The sequence below is a fragment of the Alternaria ethzedia genome, assembly GCF_023757985.1.
Source record: "Alternaria ethzedia strain BMP 0044 chromosome Unknown scaffold_15, whole genome shotgun sequence".
NCBI lineage: Eukaryota > Fungi > Ascomycota > Dothideomycetes > Pleosporales > Pleosporaceae > Alternaria > Alternaria ethzedia.
In genome coordinates this window covers 60,099-78,032 of record NW_026056208.1, presented here as the reverse complement: position 1 = coordinate 78,032, position 17,934 = coordinate 60,099, and the positions used below count along the sequence as shown (strand labels likewise).

The following is a 17,934-nucleotide window of genomic DNA, read 5'->3' as shown; positions in this document are numbered from 1 at the left end:
CAGTGACCTCGCCTCCCTGGAAGCCTCCATTGCCTGTCCGTGGACAACAATAGAGGTCGAGGTGAAGGGGTGCTGCCTAGATATGTGCGCCATCTCGGGGGCTTCCTTTCACTGAATCACTTCGCAAGTTTTCGTATTTAGCTAGGTCGAATGATCACGAGCAAGGCTTTACAAGTGGATTCTTGGAAGCCCTCATCAGACGTTCATGTTCTGTTGCTGTAGGGACAGTATTTGCGCAGCGGTATTACACCGCACGGATGGCCTGTGTACAAACGAGCGCTCGCTCACCTTCACGAGTGTAAACAACCCCACAATTCTGGGGCGCCCACCATCAGCCCATACTAAGCGGATATTGAACTCCTCTATATTTACCAACTAATTCGTCTATATTCCACGAAGAAACAACGAACAGTCTGGCTAGTGTTCTACGCATGTTTCCCTATAGTCTAGGGAGTTTAATCCGTGTCTCTAGTGGCTTAGTAAGAGTTTCTTTTTGCCTCTTTCTGCGGTCTCGTGTTCGAAACTCTGCAAGATTAAGTATTTTTTGCGCTTTGATGCGAGACCGTACCTTAGTGAAAGTGAATCATAAACGTGATCAGGTTGAGTAAAGTCTAGTCGTTTGCAAAAAGAGGCAAGCTTACGAAGACGTGCAGTAAATTGTGTCAATTACCATGTTCAGAGATGTCGCCAGGCGTACACGAGTACGAAGTGAGTGTATATGGCTTTCTACGTAAGCATATGATAAACTTCCAGGTGTGCTATAGACCACTAGAATGTTATCCCGAAAACTCTTGACATACTCCCAAACGTCGCTAACTACTCGTATTCGTCACGGGAAAGTAGGACGTAGATGCCTGGGGAAGTCGCAACAGTGGTATGATTGTGATTTCCAGCTTCGTTCGCCGCGGTTAACCTCAAGAAGGATGTCAAATACGTTGCTTGAGATGAAAGATTGGGGCGTCCGTACTACAGAAATGACCAAAAACCTTATCCGAGACCCGGGGTTATTCGCTACGATCGATTTCTTTGGCAAGATCGTCCCTGGTGAACAGCTCTCAGGTGAAGACTTCCTCCTCGCTAGCGCCGAGGCGAGCCGCCAGGCTAGCAATCCTTCCGAGCCCAAGGATCTCCGGGATTAAGATGTGTTGGACGCCGTCCAAACCATGTAAGAGGCCGCCGAAGCGATTGATTCCATATGAGACGACAACGATCCTACCCGCGTGAATTAGGTTAGTGGCTGAGCCTGGAGGGTGTCAGTGAGATTGAAGTGAGTGGAGTGATACATGCCGAGACGTCAACAACCTCCTGGGTCTGGCATGACATTCAAGTGGCTACTTGGGAATTCACAGAAGGTGTTCTGGGTCTACTATGATGGACTCCCGATCCATTGATAAGCCACTGGAGAAACTCTGGATACCATGAGAATTTGACTACTTGATCGAACGCACGATGATAATAACACGCCTACTGAGCAGATGCTTGATCCCATAGCCTTGAAGCACAGAGGTAGTACAATACATATGGCCGCTCTCGATCGAACGCCCTCTCGTTCACCGCATATACTTCTTCTCACCACCAAATGCCCAAGCTTAACACCCTAGGCCGCTTTCTCTACAGTCAGATACCTCTTGTACAGGCCGATACTGCCCTGCCTCTTGTCATATACGTAAGGGCCCCAGACCACCTTAGCGCCAGATCCGAACAGTCTAGTGGCCAATCTTTCAGCCAGATCAAAGGTCTTCGTATGGAAAGCCTCGTCTCCATATTCGCGCCTTGTAGGAATCGTAATCTTCAGCTTTTGCAGCCTACCCTCCCAATAGCCAAGATCCAAAGTGTCCCACTGTTCAATACAATCTTCTAGCGAATCCTCATCATCCGATTCATAGTCGAGACGATAACTCCATTCCAGATCCATCGTCAAGTTTTCAACTTGCAGGCCTTGAAGAAGGACCAGGAATTTCGGGTCGTTGTCCATAAGCTGGTCGACCTCTCTCCTGATTGCGATGTGGCGAATGACGTTCCTATTCATGACCAGCGAGTTGGTCAAGCCAGCCATGTCGGGAGGGTTACTATGGGCTTTTGTGTAATTGGTGTAATCGTAGTAGTCGATTATGACGAACGTTCGGGTAGCGCCAAAGCACAGGAGTGCTTCTGAGCAGAACTGCTTGTTGCTGCGAAGCCAGTTGGGAAGACCTTCCGGGACGGCTGAGTTAAGACCCATGTACCACATATCATAGCGACCCTCATACCATTCATATTCTTCCCACATATCACCTCCGTAGCCACCCTCATACCATCCCCATTCTTTATCCCTCTCGTCTTCTTTATCCTCTTCCTCCTCAGATCCCTCACCGTTCACCGCATCGATTTCCTTCTGTTCATTCACAACCCGGAGACCGTACTTTTGAGACGTCTGGCAAGTGGCTAGCAACAGGAGATTATCGGCGCGGAATACTCTGGCCTCCGTTCCTAGGGCGTACTTGTATACCGTATCGCGGAGTTCTCGTGGAAGGCGGAAGAATGGAAACACACCGGGCGGAACCCAATCTTCCGCGATCTTGGCTACTTGTCGTGCTTCCTTAGGTGTGGTGGGCGTTTTCTTGAGCTTGTCGCCGTCGATCCTTTGAAAGAGCGGCTCCCGAACGCGAACGTCGAAATAACTCATGGCGGCTTAGAGTAGGTGGATGAAGATATCTCACCGGAGAGAGTAGTCTGAACGCGAAGAAAGCTGGCGGAAGGCGACTCGTAAACAGAAATGATAGCGCATGGTGGGTACTAGCCCTGATCAGGCAGCAACGGTCCACTCTCACTTCGGTGAGTGAGTGCGAGCGCCCGGGCGCCTTCACTGATACACCCCGCAAGAGGACAACGAAATTTGACCAAAAGACAAGACTTGTATGCACTACCAAACAGCAGGGTATAGTTTCAGCTTTGCGATCATCATTTGCTTTCGTTACAGGTGTCACAGATGTACAGCATTGATAGGGACTTGGTCGAATGTTTGATGACGGCTACACATGCATTAAGAAGGCTTCTCCTACACATGACTACATACGGGCACGGCTCATAGCAGTACCAGCTACTCAGATCCCTCCGTTCAGGTAGTAATCCAGAGGGTACCCCAGCCAATCACACTGCTCCACATCCGTGTATCCAGCGCTCTTGCTAGGCCAATCCAACAGCCTAATCTCATCTCCTGACTTCTTAGTCGCATCAACCTGCATCCACTGACCATACTTCGTCACACCTTCAAGCACCTTGTAATACCCTCTGACATCAAGATACTTCAAGCTAGGGTTCGGGTCGCCATTTCTGATAAAGGAAGCGAAGTAGCTGGTAGTGAGTTGAACACTCCACAGATCCTCTGGTTCGCGGATACGGTTCAGAACGCCGAAGAACCAAGGCGAGTCTGCGCCGTGGAAGCGGAAGTACGGGTTCTCGGGGTTGTCGTTGGCAGGGCCACCCAGGTTGTTGGGATCGTAGCCGTCGATAGAACGGTCAAGTTGGTAGTAGTATGTCTTTGAGAAGGCTTTTGATCGCGAGGCAGAGTAGACGGTCGATTGGTCGGCACAGCGGAATGTCTTGTCGGTGGCAATACGCTGCGAGACATTAAAAGAGTCGAGCGTTAGGTTACCGGTGCTGGTAAAGGGAAAAAGACCGGACTGAATGACGCGTTCGGCCCATGTGCTGTTGATACCAAGCGCTTCCTGAAGGCCTTGAGAATGGTTTGAGATGGGGCTTGTGGGGTATGTGGAGAACGAAGCGCCGTCATCGAGAACGGTACCGAAGATTACAGGAATGTGTGCGGTACTGGCATTGCGAGTTGAGATGATGAGTTCGGGCGTGTTGACGTAGGTACCGTCTTGGACGACGTATCGGGCTACAGTGTTAAAGCCAACTAGGTCTGCAGCAGGAACCTTGTCGAGACAAGCGATTTGGGCTGACACATCAGTGCTGTTGCAGCCAGCGGCCGCAAAGATCTGAGGTCCGGCGACGGCGTAGCTCTGATTGACCGTGTAGTAGGTTGAGTATGTTGTCCCATAGTCACCGTCTAGACCAAGCGTTACGCCTCCTCCGAGGTTGGATAGAGCAACTGCACCTTGGAATTTTCCGATGGCTTTAGGAGAGCCCAATAATGTTCGGACAGAGCCAGCTCCAGCAGATCCTCCAGCGATGGTTATCCTCTCTGGGTCACCACCAAAGGCAGCGATGTTTGCAACGGTCCAGTCAAGTGCCAAAATCTGGTCGGCGATACCGAAATTGCCCTTAATGTCTGTTCCAGGAATGGCTAGGAAGCCGAGGGTGGAAAGACGGTAGTTGATGTTGACAACAACAAGATCCTCCTTGCTGGCAAGGTTTCCACCATCAGAGAGTGGATCAGCGCCACTTCCTCCGGTAAATCCACCACCGTGGATCCAAAACAAGACGGGTCGGAGCTGCTTCTTTGATCCCGCTTTGGGAATGTATGGTGTTTGGATGTTGAGGAAAAGGCAGTCTTCGCTTCCACCACCGCCTTGGATGCAGTTCGAGCCGTACTCGGTGGCCTGGATTGTTTGGCCCTTCTTGGAGTAGAGTGAAGAGTACTTGAAACGAGTAGGCGTGTCGGCATATGGAATGCCTAGGAACCTGAACGACTTTTGGTTGCGGTACCCGACGAAAGTATTTCCACCAGATGCTACTGAGATGGAACTTCCGTTTACAGGCCCGGCGCTTGCTGAACCGTTGTTTGCCGACTGTGTGCACAAGACTGGGAGTTGCTTGTGGTGTGATGAAGCAGACATATACTTCACTCGGTTGCCGACTGAGACCACGCCGCTGTCGATGTAGTACCCTCGTTCAGCGTCTGTGTATTTGGCATAATCTTGGTACGAGAGAGCATCATTGAAATCAGCCTGGTACTTCTGGAGCGTAGCCTTGGAAATGAGCTTCTCGTTGAGCGAGGCACAGGCTGCTGCTGCATTGGCTTGAGGGACCGGGTCGAGGATGATGGCACCGATGTGGTTCTTGTCGTCTGAGCCGTTGAGGTTGTTCTGGTAAACGAGTGTCAAAGAAGACTTTGCGTTCGAAACGCCGACCGCAGGTGCTGATCCCACTGGTGAAGCCTGAGAGACAGCAACAATACCAGCCGCTGCGGCGGCAACGAGGGTGGTGATGACTGTCATCTTGAATGTCCAGCTTGGCGCAGAGACTTGATCGACAGCTGGAGAGCCATGGTCGTTCATCTTGATCCTCTTATACGGCACCGGTAACCCGGATGGCGTCGTGCTTGCAGATGAACAACCGTGGCGCTAGCCACAAGCAGTTCCCCTCCACATGAGGCTATTGGAAATAAGCATTCGAGAACGGACTAACCCCAGGAAACGAGGTGTAGATCGATCACTAGGCAGGGGCAGTGGCAGAATGCTTAAGCAGGAGACTGGTACCGCAACGATACTACCGAACGACGAACGCGTACTAACATTCCTCGTATTCGAAGCCAATGCACTCGCCTCAACATGAGGACATGATATGCATCCTTGGTTGTCATTTGATATCGCAATGGATGTGAATCCTTCCAGATCGATGTATCGCTTGGCCTGCAGTTGGATCACACCGAGCGCAGCATCGCGATAGTGGTCTATGCATCTTCATCCGAGGTTCAGGTCCGATGTAATTTAGCCGTTTAGGCACTGCATGTAGCCCGCCGGCCTCGCGGCGATGGCATCATGGATGCTAGACGATGCAGGGGTCGGGGTGGATGTCTTCGCTGTCCGTTCGCGGGGTGTGGCTTGAACTGGGGGGCGGAGGAGTGGAAGCTGGAAATTTGATGGGGTTCCGGGGTTTAAGACGCGCAGCTTGGTGCTAGCCATGTTGGGTGCTAGTCGCCATGTTCCCCTCACACCTGGGCACAACCTGGCAGGTTTGATCCTCCCGGTAATCGACTACTTCCTTGCTTCAGGGAAACGGCGGATGTATCTACACGATTCTGACGGCTGTGTCTATGGTCATTGACAGAATCCTATATTGCCGCGCGACACGACAACTCAAAAGTATCTTTCATGCGTACCGCTGGGCATCCTTCATCTCATTGGAGGATTAATCGGACGCTCTTCATCTTGGCAAGTAGAATAACATCCTGAACACAGTAACGACTATGATACATGACTGCGTAGACGGGAAGGTGCGATCTCATTTAGATACCAAAACGAACAAAGCTTAACATGTCTCCTCCTGCTGATAAGTCAATGTATTTGCGTGCGTTCGCACCATTCAGTAAATCGCAATACGAAGCAATGCACAGAGACAAGAATTGGAGTGGGTCGCGATAGGCAAGATAGATTGGCAGGCGTCATTGCACATCATATGCATGTCAGGAATCCAGGAGTTTGAATGGCAACCTCACGTTCTACCACATCTCTCTCTCTTTCTCTCTCGACCACGTTCCATCGTCTCAGGTTTCCATCGTCACTTTCAAGATGCGGCTGAAGCTACTACTTCTCACGCAACTTGTTGCGACAGCATTTGGCGCGAACACGGTTCCACCCAGCATCTGGAACTACACCTACCCATGGCCAGTACAGTACTTTGAGTTTGCGTCGCAACGCGCAAATCTCTCCATGGCTTACATGGATGTACCCTCTCAAAACACCAGCTATGCCTCAAACAAGACCATCATGCTTCTCCACGGCAAGAACTTCTGCGGCGCGACATGGGAGGACTCAGCGCGTCGCCTCTCAGCCCACGGATACCGCGTCATTATCCCCGATCAAATCGGCTTTTGCAAGTCATCCAAACCACCCGCCTACCAGTTCTCGCTGCAGCAGCTGGCGCGAAACACACATCTCTTGCTGCAAAGCCTAGGCGTGGAGTCAACATACGTACTAGGTCACTCGATGGGTGGTATGCTAGCCACACGCTTCGCCCTCATGTACCCAGAGCAAACATCCCATCTCATTCTCACGAACCCGATCGGCCTGGAAGACTGGAAGGCTCTCGGGGTACCATGGCGCAATCTCGACGCTTTGTACAAAGACGAGCTGGCCACCAACTACACATCAATCCGGAAATACCAACAAGCTACTTACTACGTCAATACCTGGAAGCCGGAATACGACGTCTGGGTCAACATGCTAGTCTCACTCTATCAAACATCACCCGAAAACATCGACTTTGCGTACAATATGGCGCAGACTACGGATATGGTCTTGACTCAACCGATTGCATATGAGTTTGAGCTTGTACAGCCTAAGACGCTCCTCTTGATAGGAACCAAAGACACGACGGCTATCGGGAAAGCCTGGAGCCCGCCAGAAGTGCAGGCTAAGATAGGGAAATACGAGGTGTTGGGTAAAGAAGCAGCGGCGCGAATCCCAGACGCAGAGCTTATTGAGTTTGAGGAATTAGGCCACAGTCCACAAGTTCAGGACAGTGAGCAATACCATAGCGCGCTGCTAGGGTGGCTGGAGGGGTCTGACTAAACCTGTTGTGGCAGTGCGGATGCGTGAAGCGTGACGTATAATGAATTGAGCAGTAGCAAAAAAAGATAAAAGATCATCGATTTTGATGGACGAAGTCAGTTTCGAACCCAGAGCAAAAATAGATCGCTTCAACCGAAGCCTGTATGTGAACGGATCACACCCTGCACGACAGGGTAGACATGCGAAGGACATACGCTACGGGCCCATCAGATTCTATTTAGATATTAGTAAATTATTGCGTATATATACTACAATACAGTGTTTCAATTGCCTGGAGGTGATGGGTGAGAGTGCGTTTGCTGGTGTGACTGTGAGAACTGGGATGAGCAAACAGTGTCCGCACAGACTGGGTACGTCACGTCGATAGGCCGGATAAGCAGACTATCTGAGTGAAAGGGACCACATCACTTGCGCTGTCTCATTGCTCACACATCGTGGGATGAGATAATCGCTCAGGTGTGTTCAGTGTGTATGCAACCGTCACAGTATGTCCGACTGAGTCACTGGTGTCTCAGGACATCCAGAACGCCCATCTAAAGATCTCAGTAACTACAAAATACATTCGATACCTTACCATACACCCTTCTATCCATTCCAAAGCCACGGACACACTCCACACTCCACGCCCCACTCACACCCTCACCAATCCGTCCTCATACTATAATAAAAATTCCCACTAACCTTCCCCAACAAATGATCCCCATACCTCCCCCTCCCATACCCGCCCTTCCCGCCCGTCCTCTCCACACACTTCCCCAACGGCTCAACCCACGCCTCAAAATTCGGTTCATAGAAAAACGGCACACTAACCCTATACGCTTCCCCCCTATGAATAACCCGATGTTTAGTACTCTTCCACAACCCATTCGTCCACCGCTCAATCATATCCCCGATGTTGACGACAAACGCGCCGGGGAGGGGGTCCGCGTTCAGCCAGGTCGTCCCGTCTTTGAGCAGGACTTGGAGGGAGGAGGGTGTGGGGTCCGTGAGGAGGAGGGTCACGCAACCGTAGTCTGTGTGGGCGCCGCAGGAGAATTGGTCGATGTTTTCGTCGCCGGAGATGGGGGTTGTGAGGGGGGGGTAGCCGATCATGCGCATGACCCAGAAGGAATCGGAGCAGTTACGCAGGAAGATCTCTTCGTCTTGCGTTGATTGTGTTGCGCCTTCTTTGGGCGGTGGACCGAGGTCGAGAGCTACGCCCATGGCGTGCACGAGTGCTTCGCCGACTTTCTTGACGCGCGAGATGTATTCTTCGTACACGGGTCTTAGCTGTTCGGGTTTCTCGGGCCATAGATTGACACCTTGAAGGCTCTTGACGCTGCCTGGTCCGCCATCGCCTGGTTCTCTTTTCTCGGCGGGCCAGTCCCGGTACCAGTCAATGGCTTCTTGCATATCTTGCAGACCACCCGTCACGTTTTCGCCGAGCCCCTGGTAGCCGCGTGCGCCGTCGCCCCCTTCCGGGCTGCCGGCATCGAAGCGCTTGATTTTGTTCTTTTCTTCGAGCGGTAGAGAAAAGAAATCACGCGCCAAGTTGATGATTTCGTCGAGTTTGGAAGTGGGGATGCCGTGGCCGGTTAGGTAGAAGAAGCCATAGTTTATGCAGGCGGCGTTTATGGCGGAGGCGGTTGTGGAACGGGCTTCTTGCGAGGAGGAGGGGTCCATGAAGGGGGATATGTCGATTATGGGCAGTCCATCTTGTTGGGCGGCGGCGATGGGCTTATCGTAGCGGGAGCTGGAGTCGGGAGTGGGGTTGAGGTTTCCGGGAGGTGAGGCTATGGTGCCATTTGACTGTTTATCTTCTACTGGATGGGAGGCTAGATTCATCTCTGACATTTTATCTTCCGTCAGATGACCGTCTCTTGTCTGGTTTGCTAACTCTTTTTCAACTCAGGGATTGATGATAGACCGTATTGCCTCTGACTCAGACACGATAACGGTCCTGGTAACTCACAGTCAACTGTCCTGGAAAGAAGTTAGCAGTGATGTAGGATTTTGTATGAGCACTGCGTGTAAAGTTTGAAGAGGTTGGCAAGTTGGTACAAACGTGTGTTGGAGTGGAAAGGTCGAGATGTTGGATGTTCGGATGGCGATGCCTGATCGAGACTAGACGCGGCTATTCTAGGACATGTTCAAGAGACGCAACTATGGGGGATATGCGTCCAGATCATGCTACCACGAAGGATCTTGTCCAAATTGATGACTGCACACGGTATTTGTTCATGATAAAGATCTTCCCCTCCACGTATGGTGCACGTTAACCAGCTTGCTGTCAAACAAGGCACGCCAGCAGAGAGCAGCGCCCCAACATACGCATCTTCACAAATGTAAGCGCAAGATCACTCTGGCTATCGTCGTGGCTTCATTTCAAGTACAGTGGTATATCGCTCTATCCAGTGAACACATGTCATGCATCGCATCATGATTAATTTCTATAGATGCACCTGTATCGCATCATCACGCACTGCTAACTAGCAACACACTGTTACCAGTCGTGGTCATTTACATGATGACCTCGTTCGAGACGTCCTGTACAACGCGTTAGCACACGCTGAGAACTCAGATGTTGATTGACTTACCCTCTTGAGCTCCTTGTAGGGCAGGCAAACACAGTTTTGCACGCGAACCTCATCAGCAACAGCACACTCCTTTCCGAGGATGGTGATGCTCTGGACCTTGACGCCATTCTTGATGACGCTGGTCGTGTGGCTGGTGACGGGGGTAGGAGTGCCCTCGACACGCGCCCAAGCACCGACCTTGCTGTGCCAGCCGATGATGGTGTACAAGACGCATGCGTCGTGCTTGATCTCAGAATCTTCGAGGACAATGGACTCCTTGACACGTACACCAGCGCCAATGACGACGCGGGGGCCGATGGAGACGTTGGGGCCGATCTTGGCGGTTGGGTCGATCTGCGCGGAGGGGTGGATGTAGACGGGAGGGAGGATGTTTGCGGAGGGGGCGGCGAGTTCTTCTGAGCCTGCCTGGAAGGCCTTTAGGAGGTACAGAGCATTCGCTGGCACGGCGGAACCAGCGGTCTTGATCTGGCGCCAGAAGTCCTTGGTCTCGAGGACGAAGAACTGCCTGCTGTCGGCAATGTCAGACAGCACATCCTGCTCCAATCGGATAACAGCATTCTCCTTGTTGTCATCGTCGTCGTCGTTTTGGTAGAAGGAGGATTCGAGGTTCTCGGAGGAGGGGTACGACAGCAGCCGTGGGCGCTCGGTCCGTCGCTTGATGGCGCTGCGGATGGCGGGGAAGATGCACTCGGTCGCGAAGAGGTAGACGCCGCAGTTGATAAGGTTGGAGATGTGCGACTCGGGCTTCTCGACATAGTGAAGCACGCGCTTCGTATGCGCGTCTGAAACAATGCATCCAAAGTTGGAGGCGGCGTCGTTGGCGACCCGCGTACCCAGCATTACCGCCTCCGCATCCTTGTCCTCGAACAGCTTGAGCATCTCCACCAGCGGGAACGAGGAGCAGACATCGGCGTTGAGCACGAATAGCTTCTCGGGCCTGCCCTTCAGTATAACGTCGCGGAAGTGGTAGAGACCGCCCGCCGTGCCCAATGCCTGGTATTCGCGGAGGTACTTAACGCTCAGGTGCGGCCAGCTGGTCGAGACGGCGTTGATGAACTGCTGGAAGACGGACTCCTCGTAGTAGCCGACAATGAAGACCTCCTTGATCTCGGGGACGTTCGTGATGGCGCGGAAGCAGTGCTCGATTATCGGGTGGCCGGCGATGGGGAAGAGCGGCTGGAGCAGCGTTAGCGGGGATGTCCTTGGGCTGTCTATTTCGCGTCGTCGCGTACTTTGGGCAGTTCCATAGACAGAGGCCTGAAGCGTGTGCCGCGAGAAGGGCCTCCGACCTAGTGCGGTGAGTATACATGGCGGCGTCGGTGTTGTGGGCAGTATCTACCAGAATGACGGCCTTGGTCGAGCCTCCAGACGGAGACTTGGGCCTCATGGAGAGGGAAGGCGGTTGCAGACTCATAGTGGCGTAGTTTTGGGTGTGAAAAAGCAAGCTGGAATCAAGAGATTGTCGGAATGTCTCAAGATCAGAAGAAAGGTGCAGTGAGTGCAATTGCGAATCTGGCCTTCAGGAACGAGTTGGTGGACCCTGGAAATCCAGCCCACGCTGGCGTTGGCGGTGAGGCGCCCTGGCGAATCGGGGCGTCGGCGCATCGTCAGGTGCATGTCGACTTCATCCCTTTTCACACGCCAGCCGTGAGGGAATACGAGCAAGCTAAATCCGTCGCGCAGATACGATGTCACGATGCTACCAATTCTGCTACCAAAATAGTAATTTGGATTTAGTGATAGCTGCTAAGCATATCATCTGTCGAAACCTCCTACCACCTAGGTATACATATTGGGGATTCCCATCAACTCCATGCCACCACTACTTTCCTACGCCAGTCGCAAGCTTCTTGTTCTTCTTGATCAACGCGTTGAGCTTCTTCTCCAACACGTCATGCTCTCTCCTCGCCGCATGCATGGCCTGCTCCGCCTCTTCTATGGTCAGCACACTACCTCTTCCTCTTCTTGTGTTGCCATATCCACCCATTCCAGCTGTCGTCTCAATCGCGTTCATTAACCCCTGCATGTCCATTCCGCTTCCACCGCCATTTCCAAAGGTGATGTTGCCGTTGCCGTCAAGGCCGAACTCTTGTGAAGACTGGTAGCCAAGTCCAGCACCCACGAGCGCTTCGAGACCCTGCACAAACACGCCGCCAAGCCTGTCAGCCGCCATCAATCCCATGCCGTCTATCTCTGTGCTTCCTACCGCTCCTCCCTCAACCACTGCTTTGGCCGCTTTGGCTAGTCGGTTCGAGTTGACAGAGATGTTCGCTGTTCCGGCGCCAGGTGCGCCACCAACAGCCGCCATCTCGGGACGTGGCTGGTTTGGCGGTGGGTTGTCCGTCTTCGGGAGAACGTATTGATTTAGGTAAGCGCCGGCATCTGCGGGTGTTTGCTGTTGTTGTGGAGGAGGGACCTGGGGCATGGACGCGTCCTGTCCTTGTACGGGTGGCAGGGGAAGGTTCGTCGAACCGAGAAGTCCAGAAGAGTTGTCAAGTCGCGGCATTTGCTGTCCTCCGTTGGTGTTCAGCTTCTTACCTGCCTCCTTGAGTGCAGTAGCGATAGCTGGGAGGACGTCATTTGAATGCGCTGAAGTAGTCATACTGTGACCGTGTGCATTTTGCTTACGAGGGTGGAAGCGGGCATGGCCTTTGAGCTCCTCGATATGCTTCTCAAGCTCAAGTGCCTTGTTCTCAAGCTCTTCAGTCAACCCCCAGAAGAACTTGCCGTTGGGTGTAATCAGAGTCCTGGAGTCTAGCTTTGCGTCCTGGCTGTTCAGACGTACTGGCTTCTTCTTCGCAAGCGCCTCAAGGTCGGCTTGGGAAAAGTGCAGCTTCAGATCCGGAGGTGTAGACACATTACCGTTCTGAGTAGAGCGGGTAGCATGAGCAAGTGACGAAGACAGCGGTTTGAAGAACTCAAGGGTCGATGCAAGGAGCTCGCCCGTGCGCTGCAAGTCAGCCATAATCGACTGAGCTGAATGCTCCCGCTTTTCCTTGGGCTGTTCGGGCTCCGGCTCTGGTTCAGGCGTTGCTGTTGCCGAGATCTTCGCTGACGACACTCTCCGTGAGGCCACTGTCGGCACTTCAGGTTGTTCCTCTTCGACAGTAGCCGGCTTAGGCGAGGCTGGCTGACTCTTGAAGGCAGCGGCAATAGGTTTGGCGTTTGTTGTCGGCTTTTTGGCTTTCTTCTTGCGCCCAACGATTGGAGCTTGCATTACCTCAACATCCGACTTGTTGTCTTCCAGTATTTCTTCTTCTATCTGCTTCTTCCGCTCTTGCCTATCCTTCTTGGCCTGTGACTTTGTCTTCTTCCTAACAGGCGCAGTCCCGACCTTACCGCCGATCGGAGGTGGTGAGCTGGCCCTGGAAAATGATGTAGAAGTGACTGAAGCAGTATCCGATATCATTTCGCTTGGTGTGCCTGGTATATTGACGGAAGCGATACTCGCTTGCCTAGATCGAAGCTTGTCGACCGTTGGGATCTGAGGCAAGGACGGTTGTGATGCCGCCGAAACAGGCGGTGGCACTTCCGTCTTTGGTGTTGCGACGACACGCAAAGTCCTCGGAGCACCCGCGCGCTTGATTGGCGATCCAGTCACCGCTGCGGCGGGACTTGGAGGTACAGAACCAGCTGATGTCGTTGGCACAGAACGACTGCTTTTTGCCTGAGAGTCTGTTTTAGATGAGGTTGGAGCTGGAGAGCCAGCTTCAACTGGCAGTTTAGTTGCTGCTTGAATATCGAGCTTGCCAGGAGGCTGTCGCTTGGTCGAAGCTGGAGGTGTCGCAGTCGCCGCAGGAGTGCGCGATGTCTCTTTCTGTGGCTCTCTCTTTGGGGTGGTCTGAACTGCAGCTTGAGTCTTCTTAGAAGCACCCTTCGACTTTGGCGTGTCCTTGCTTATCGTCTCCGCCATTGACTTCTTAGCATCTGGGGTCGACTTGGGTGTCTGCATAACTTCTTCTTTCGCTGCTTTCGAGGCCTCTCTGGGTGTGGGTTCCTTGGGTGTCTGGGGAACGACAACTGCTTCCTTGGGCGTCGTCCTCGAGGGCGTCGTAGGTACAGGCGAAGGCTTGGAGACTGTGGTCGCACTAGGTGCTGCTGCAGGAGTCGCAGGTTGGATGATCTCACTCTTCTGCTTGCCCTTGGTATTCTTGTTAGGAGCTGAGTTGGGAAGCGGCGTGGCAGGTACAACAGGCACGGCCGGTATGATGGTCGAAGATGTAGTACGGGACATTGGTCGAGATCCAGCACGCGAACGTGACTCTTCAAGGACTGCTTTAGGAATTGCTGGTACTGTGAAGCCAGGCGGTATAGTAGGAGTCGATCGGCGAGGGTGCTCGAAGAATTGGCCGCTTAGTGGAGTGCTTGGAGCGGGTCGTATTGGCTCATTATCGCTGTCGTTAACCAGTGCATCGACGTTGATAGATGCCTGTTCCTCTACACTCAAAGATCCATCATCTGCAATACTACGTCAGCACTAGAATCTTCAAAGTGTAAATTGACAAAAGCGAGGTCATGATCTAAGTACGGCGGCCGCCAGACGATGGTCAGGATGGGTTGACAAAAGCGTAAGGTACATCATGTTGCAAAGTCGTCTCTCGAACATCTTCGTCACTTGGTGGGCAAGAAAATAGTGAACAGGCCATCTCTCTATTAGAAAGTAAGCATGCCGACATGATGCGGCAGGAGGGGTAGTTACGTACATGCGATGGCCATGACGAAGACGACGAGAGAAGCCAACCTTTGCAGCGGCAGGACAGCGCAATCCACCAAATCATGACAGAAAATGAAAGGAAATAAGAAGGTATAGGTGCCGTGAAGACATGCCGGGGCCATATGCTTTGACAAAATCCGTGCAGTCCAAATCATAACGCCAGGCGATCCAGTGTCGAAGCACTGGATATGTGCCGATGCATTCGCCGTAAATCCGAAACGCCATGCAGCCATCATTGAAGTAAAGTACTAAGACAAAATGTCAAGCCGCGAGGCCGACCCGAGTGCAGAATGAAAGTGACTACCATCGTCCAGCGCCGCCGTAGTTGTTGTTGGAATAGAGCGAAGAGAAACCACCTTGGCCTTGACCATACATGCCCTGCCCGGCCATTCCGCCTTGGTGCAGCCTCGCCTGCAAGATACTCGGGTCTTGGACATCGGCAAGACCGCCACCCCCAGAGGAGGAAGTGTTGGCATGCCTATGCTTCTTGCCCTTTTTCTTGGATTTCTGCGAACCAGACTCCTGGTAAGCTCCAGGCGAAGGTCCATAAGGGAAGCTGAGGAGGCCAGGGGCAGGGGCAGGTGTGGAAGTTGAAGGATGTTGATTAAGGAAAGAAGGAAACATTGACTCACGCTTTCCAGCATCAGCTAGTCTAGCACCACCGTCCATGTTACGGCTGCGGAGCAGGTCCTGATACATGGCATCATTGTTGTTTCTCGCCGTTGCGCCAGCCCCGTAGGGTAGACCACCAGTGGCGAAACCGTGGCCTTGACCGAACATGCCAGTCCCGCTGACTGGGGGTGTGCCAGTAGGCTTGAGTCCTGGAGGGGGTCCCTGCACGTTGGTGAAGAACTGCCCACTCAACTGCTGATGCTGAGACATGGGGTTGAATTGATTGGCATTCTTGGGCATCATCGAGTTTTGCTGGCTCATCAGCTTCTGGTTTGCGACAGGCTGCACATTCGCAGAAGCGGAAGCGCTGTCGTTGGCGAAGCTGAAGCGTGAAGTGTGCCTGGTGTGGCTAGAGGCATTCTGCTGTTGAGGATGCTGAGCACTTGGCATGTTGTTCAGTAGGCCCGTGGCTTGGGTGCCAGACTTGAAGTTGGAGAGCAACAGCTGCTGCTGTTGCTGTGGTGTAAGGCCTCTGTTGCTCAGTCCCAGGCTGCTGAAGTCCTCGGCCAAAGGCGTGTTCTGTCCGAAAAGGCTGCCTCCAAAACCTTGCTGACCAGGTGGTGCAATCGCGTGTTGATTGAGGTGGTTGGTGCTTGTCTCGGGACCGTCTTCGGGCTCTCCACCTAGCTGCAAGCTGCCGCCAGCCGTTGCTTCGTTGTCTTCACGCTCAGCAGCTGGGGCATGCTGGGACGCTGCCTTTGCTACAGCAACAGCTTCCGCTTCAGCCTCGCGCTGCAGTGCCAGTTCCTTCTCCTTCTTTTCTTTGATGGCACGACGCTTAGCACCGCCATTGGGATCCAGGAGTTGAGGAAACTCGGTGACAGCTTTCAGTTCTTCCTCAGATAGAACGGCGCTCGAGAACACGAACTTGAAGTCTGGCGAGCAGATGACCTTCAGTAAATCGTGAATACCATTGTCGCGGGGCTTCGGCGGTCGGGCAGCGGGTGCGGGTGTCGGAGCAGGCGGCGGGGTTGCAGCCTTCAATGCTTGTGCAGCCTTCTCCTTTTCCTTCTCTTTCTCCTTTTCTTTTTCTTTTTCCTTGTCCTTGCCCTTCTTCTTTGGTGGCTCAGCTGCTTTCGATGGCTTGGGTGGTTGCGCGGGAACAGCATTCGTGACCATGGGACTGGCGTTGTTCGAAGCGACCGTGGAGCGGCTGGCTCGGCGTTCCAGCAATGCCTTGCTTCCCCAGCTAGCGGTTGCAGGCAAACCGGGTGCCTCGTGTATTGAGCTCGACGTATCGGTACTGTCTTGTCGATGCATCGGGATCGCGGCAGCGACAGCGGGACCCTGGTGGGCGGGGGGCGCGGCTCGAGACGTAGACGATTGTGACGGTTGTTGCGTCTGGATTGAGTTCATCATGGAGAGATCTTGGCGAGTGAAGCTGTCGTTATCTTCGCCGGGTTCGTGCAAGAACATGCAATTGCGGTTATTGCAGGTCTCGCCGCGAAGATACGCTGAACAGTACTTAGTAGTACCAAATTGAGCCCTGCAAGAGACGTGAGCTTGTTACATGACACGTGTGCATGTATAGGGATTCACATACCTTAATGTCCTCTCGCCATTTTGAGAACCGTCGACAGCATTGATGCACTTCTCTGCATCTTCCTTGCGAGCGAATGTTACATAAACACCCACCGACTGTTGATGCTGCGCGTTCTCCTTGGCTTTGCTAACGACAATCTTGAGGATCTTGCCGTACTGGCCGAAATAGTCGTCTCCACGAAGAGTCTTGAGCAGTTCGTCTTCGCGTATCGTCGGCGTGAGACCGGTCACGTATACGAGGTTCTTCTGGACGACACGCAGACCAGACAGGTGCTTGCGGCTGAGAGAGTCGGCTTCGGCCTTCTGTGCTTCCTTCTGCCGTATCTGTGCGTTCTTCTTGGCCTTTTGCGCGATGAGCTGCTTGTGTTGTGCCATCCTGGGTAGTGTCAGATGTGTTTAGAGATGGAAGGTGCAGGGGACCCACTCTTCGGGGGAGATGGTCTTCCACTCGATCGTGGAGTCATCGTAGGGGCGGCGGCAGGCGGGACACAGTCCGTTCATGGTCGTCTTGATGTTGTTGTAGCAGAACTGACATATCTGGCACGTGGGTCAGCATGGGACTCGAGATGGTTCACCGAGTTTTGGCACAAAGGCGTACTTGGTAGCCGCATGGGCAGGGGCGGAAGTTCCTGTCCGAGAGGTCGAACTCTTCGACACAGAGCGGGCAGCACTCCTCCTCGTCATCGTCGACGAACTGGTCCTGCTGCAGTCGAGACATGGTGCTGTGTGGTTGCGATGTGTTGTTGAGAGCGGGTGGCGCTCAAAGTAGAGATACGTGGGGTGAGACGAGACCTGGGGGGTCGGGACGAGAGGTCAGTAAGGAAACCGCGGAAGTACAAATAAACGCCGGCCGGAGTGTCGCTGTCGCTGGAAGAGGGATCCACAGGAGGTGATGGGGGTTAAGAGGCTGCACCTGCGCGATGGCACACCAGGTTCCGCTTAACGCTAGCGACTTACATAAGCGCGCATTTGC

At 53.1% G+C, this 17,934-nt stretch overlaps 7 protein-coding genes across 7 annotated transcripts; 1 reads left to right on the top strand and 6 right to left on the bottom strand.

Annotated features, from left to right (window-relative positions):
* Nucleotides 1-1,597: 1,597 nt before the first annotated feature.
* J4E87_006364 (uncharacterized protein) lies at nucleotides 1,598-2,665 on the bottom strand (the record flags this gene model as incomplete). The annotated part of the gene is made up of 1 exon (XM_049377969.1): nucleotides 1,598-2,665. One exon carries the CDS (start codon nucleotides 2,663-2,665, stop codon nucleotides 1,598-1,600), a length of 1,068 nt encoding a protein of 355 aa, XP_049232161.1.
* Nucleotides 2,666-3,083: 418 nt separating this feature from the next.
* J4E87_006363 (uncharacterized protein) lies at nucleotides 3,084-5,162 on the bottom strand (the record flags this gene model as incomplete). Its single annotated transcript, XM_049377968.1, has 1 exon — nucleotides 3,084-5,162. One exon carries the CDS (start codon nucleotides 5,160-5,162, stop codon nucleotides 3,084-3,086), a length of 2,079 nt encoding a protein of 692 aa, XP_049232160.1.
* Nucleotides 5,163-6,455: 1,293 nt separating this feature from the next.
* J4E87_006362 (uncharacterized protein) lies at nucleotides 6,456-7,457 on the top strand (the record flags this gene model as incomplete). The annotated part of the gene is made up of 1 exon (XM_049377967.1): nucleotides 6,456-7,457. The coding sequence occupies one exon, from the start codon at nucleotides 6,456-6,458 to the stop codon at nucleotides 7,455-7,457; it is 1,002 nt and encodes a 333-aa protein (XP_049232159.1).
* A 639-nt stretch (nucleotides 7,458-8,096) lies between these two features.
* J4E87_006361 (uncharacterized protein) lies at nucleotides 8,097-9,290 on the bottom strand (the record flags this gene model as incomplete). Its single annotated transcript, XM_049377966.1, has 1 exon — nucleotides 8,097-9,290. One exon carries the CDS (start codon nucleotides 9,288-9,290, stop codon nucleotides 8,097-8,099), a length of 1,194 nt encoding a protein of 397 aa, XP_049232158.1.
* A 666-nt stretch (nucleotides 9,291-9,956) lies between these two features.
* Nucleotides 9,957-11,447, bottom strand: J4E87_006360 (uncharacterized protein; the record flags this gene model as incomplete). The annotated part of the gene is made up of 4 exons (XM_049377965.1): nucleotides 9,957-9,983; nucleotides 10,034-11,209; nucleotides 11,266-11,322; nucleotides 11,373-11,447. 4 exons carry the CDS (start codon nucleotides 11,445-11,447, stop codon nucleotides 9,957-9,959), a joined length of 1,335 nt encoding a protein of 444 aa, XP_049232157.1.
* A 408-nt stretch (nucleotides 11,448-11,855) lies between these two features.
* J4E87_006359 (uncharacterized protein) lies at nucleotides 11,856-14,749 on the bottom strand (the record flags this gene model as incomplete). The annotated part of the gene is made up of 2 exons (XM_049377964.1): nucleotides 11,856-14,491; nucleotides 14,737-14,749. 2 exons carry the CDS (start codon nucleotides 14,747-14,749, stop codon nucleotides 11,856-11,858), a joined length of 2,649 nt encoding a protein of 882 aa, XP_049232156.1.
* A 298-nt stretch (nucleotides 14,750-15,047) lies between these two features.
* On the bottom strand, nucleotides 15,048-17,679 carry J4E87_006358 (uncharacterized protein; the record flags this gene model as incomplete). Its single annotated transcript, XM_049377963.1, has 4 exons — nucleotides 15,048-16,905; nucleotides 16,963-17,337; nucleotides 17,386-17,498; nucleotides 17,560-17,679. 4 exons carry the CDS (start codon nucleotides 17,677-17,679, stop codon nucleotides 15,048-15,050), a joined length of 2,466 nt encoding a protein of 821 aa, XP_049232155.1.
* Between the last annotated feature and the right edge of the window lie 255 nt (nucleotides 17,680-17,934).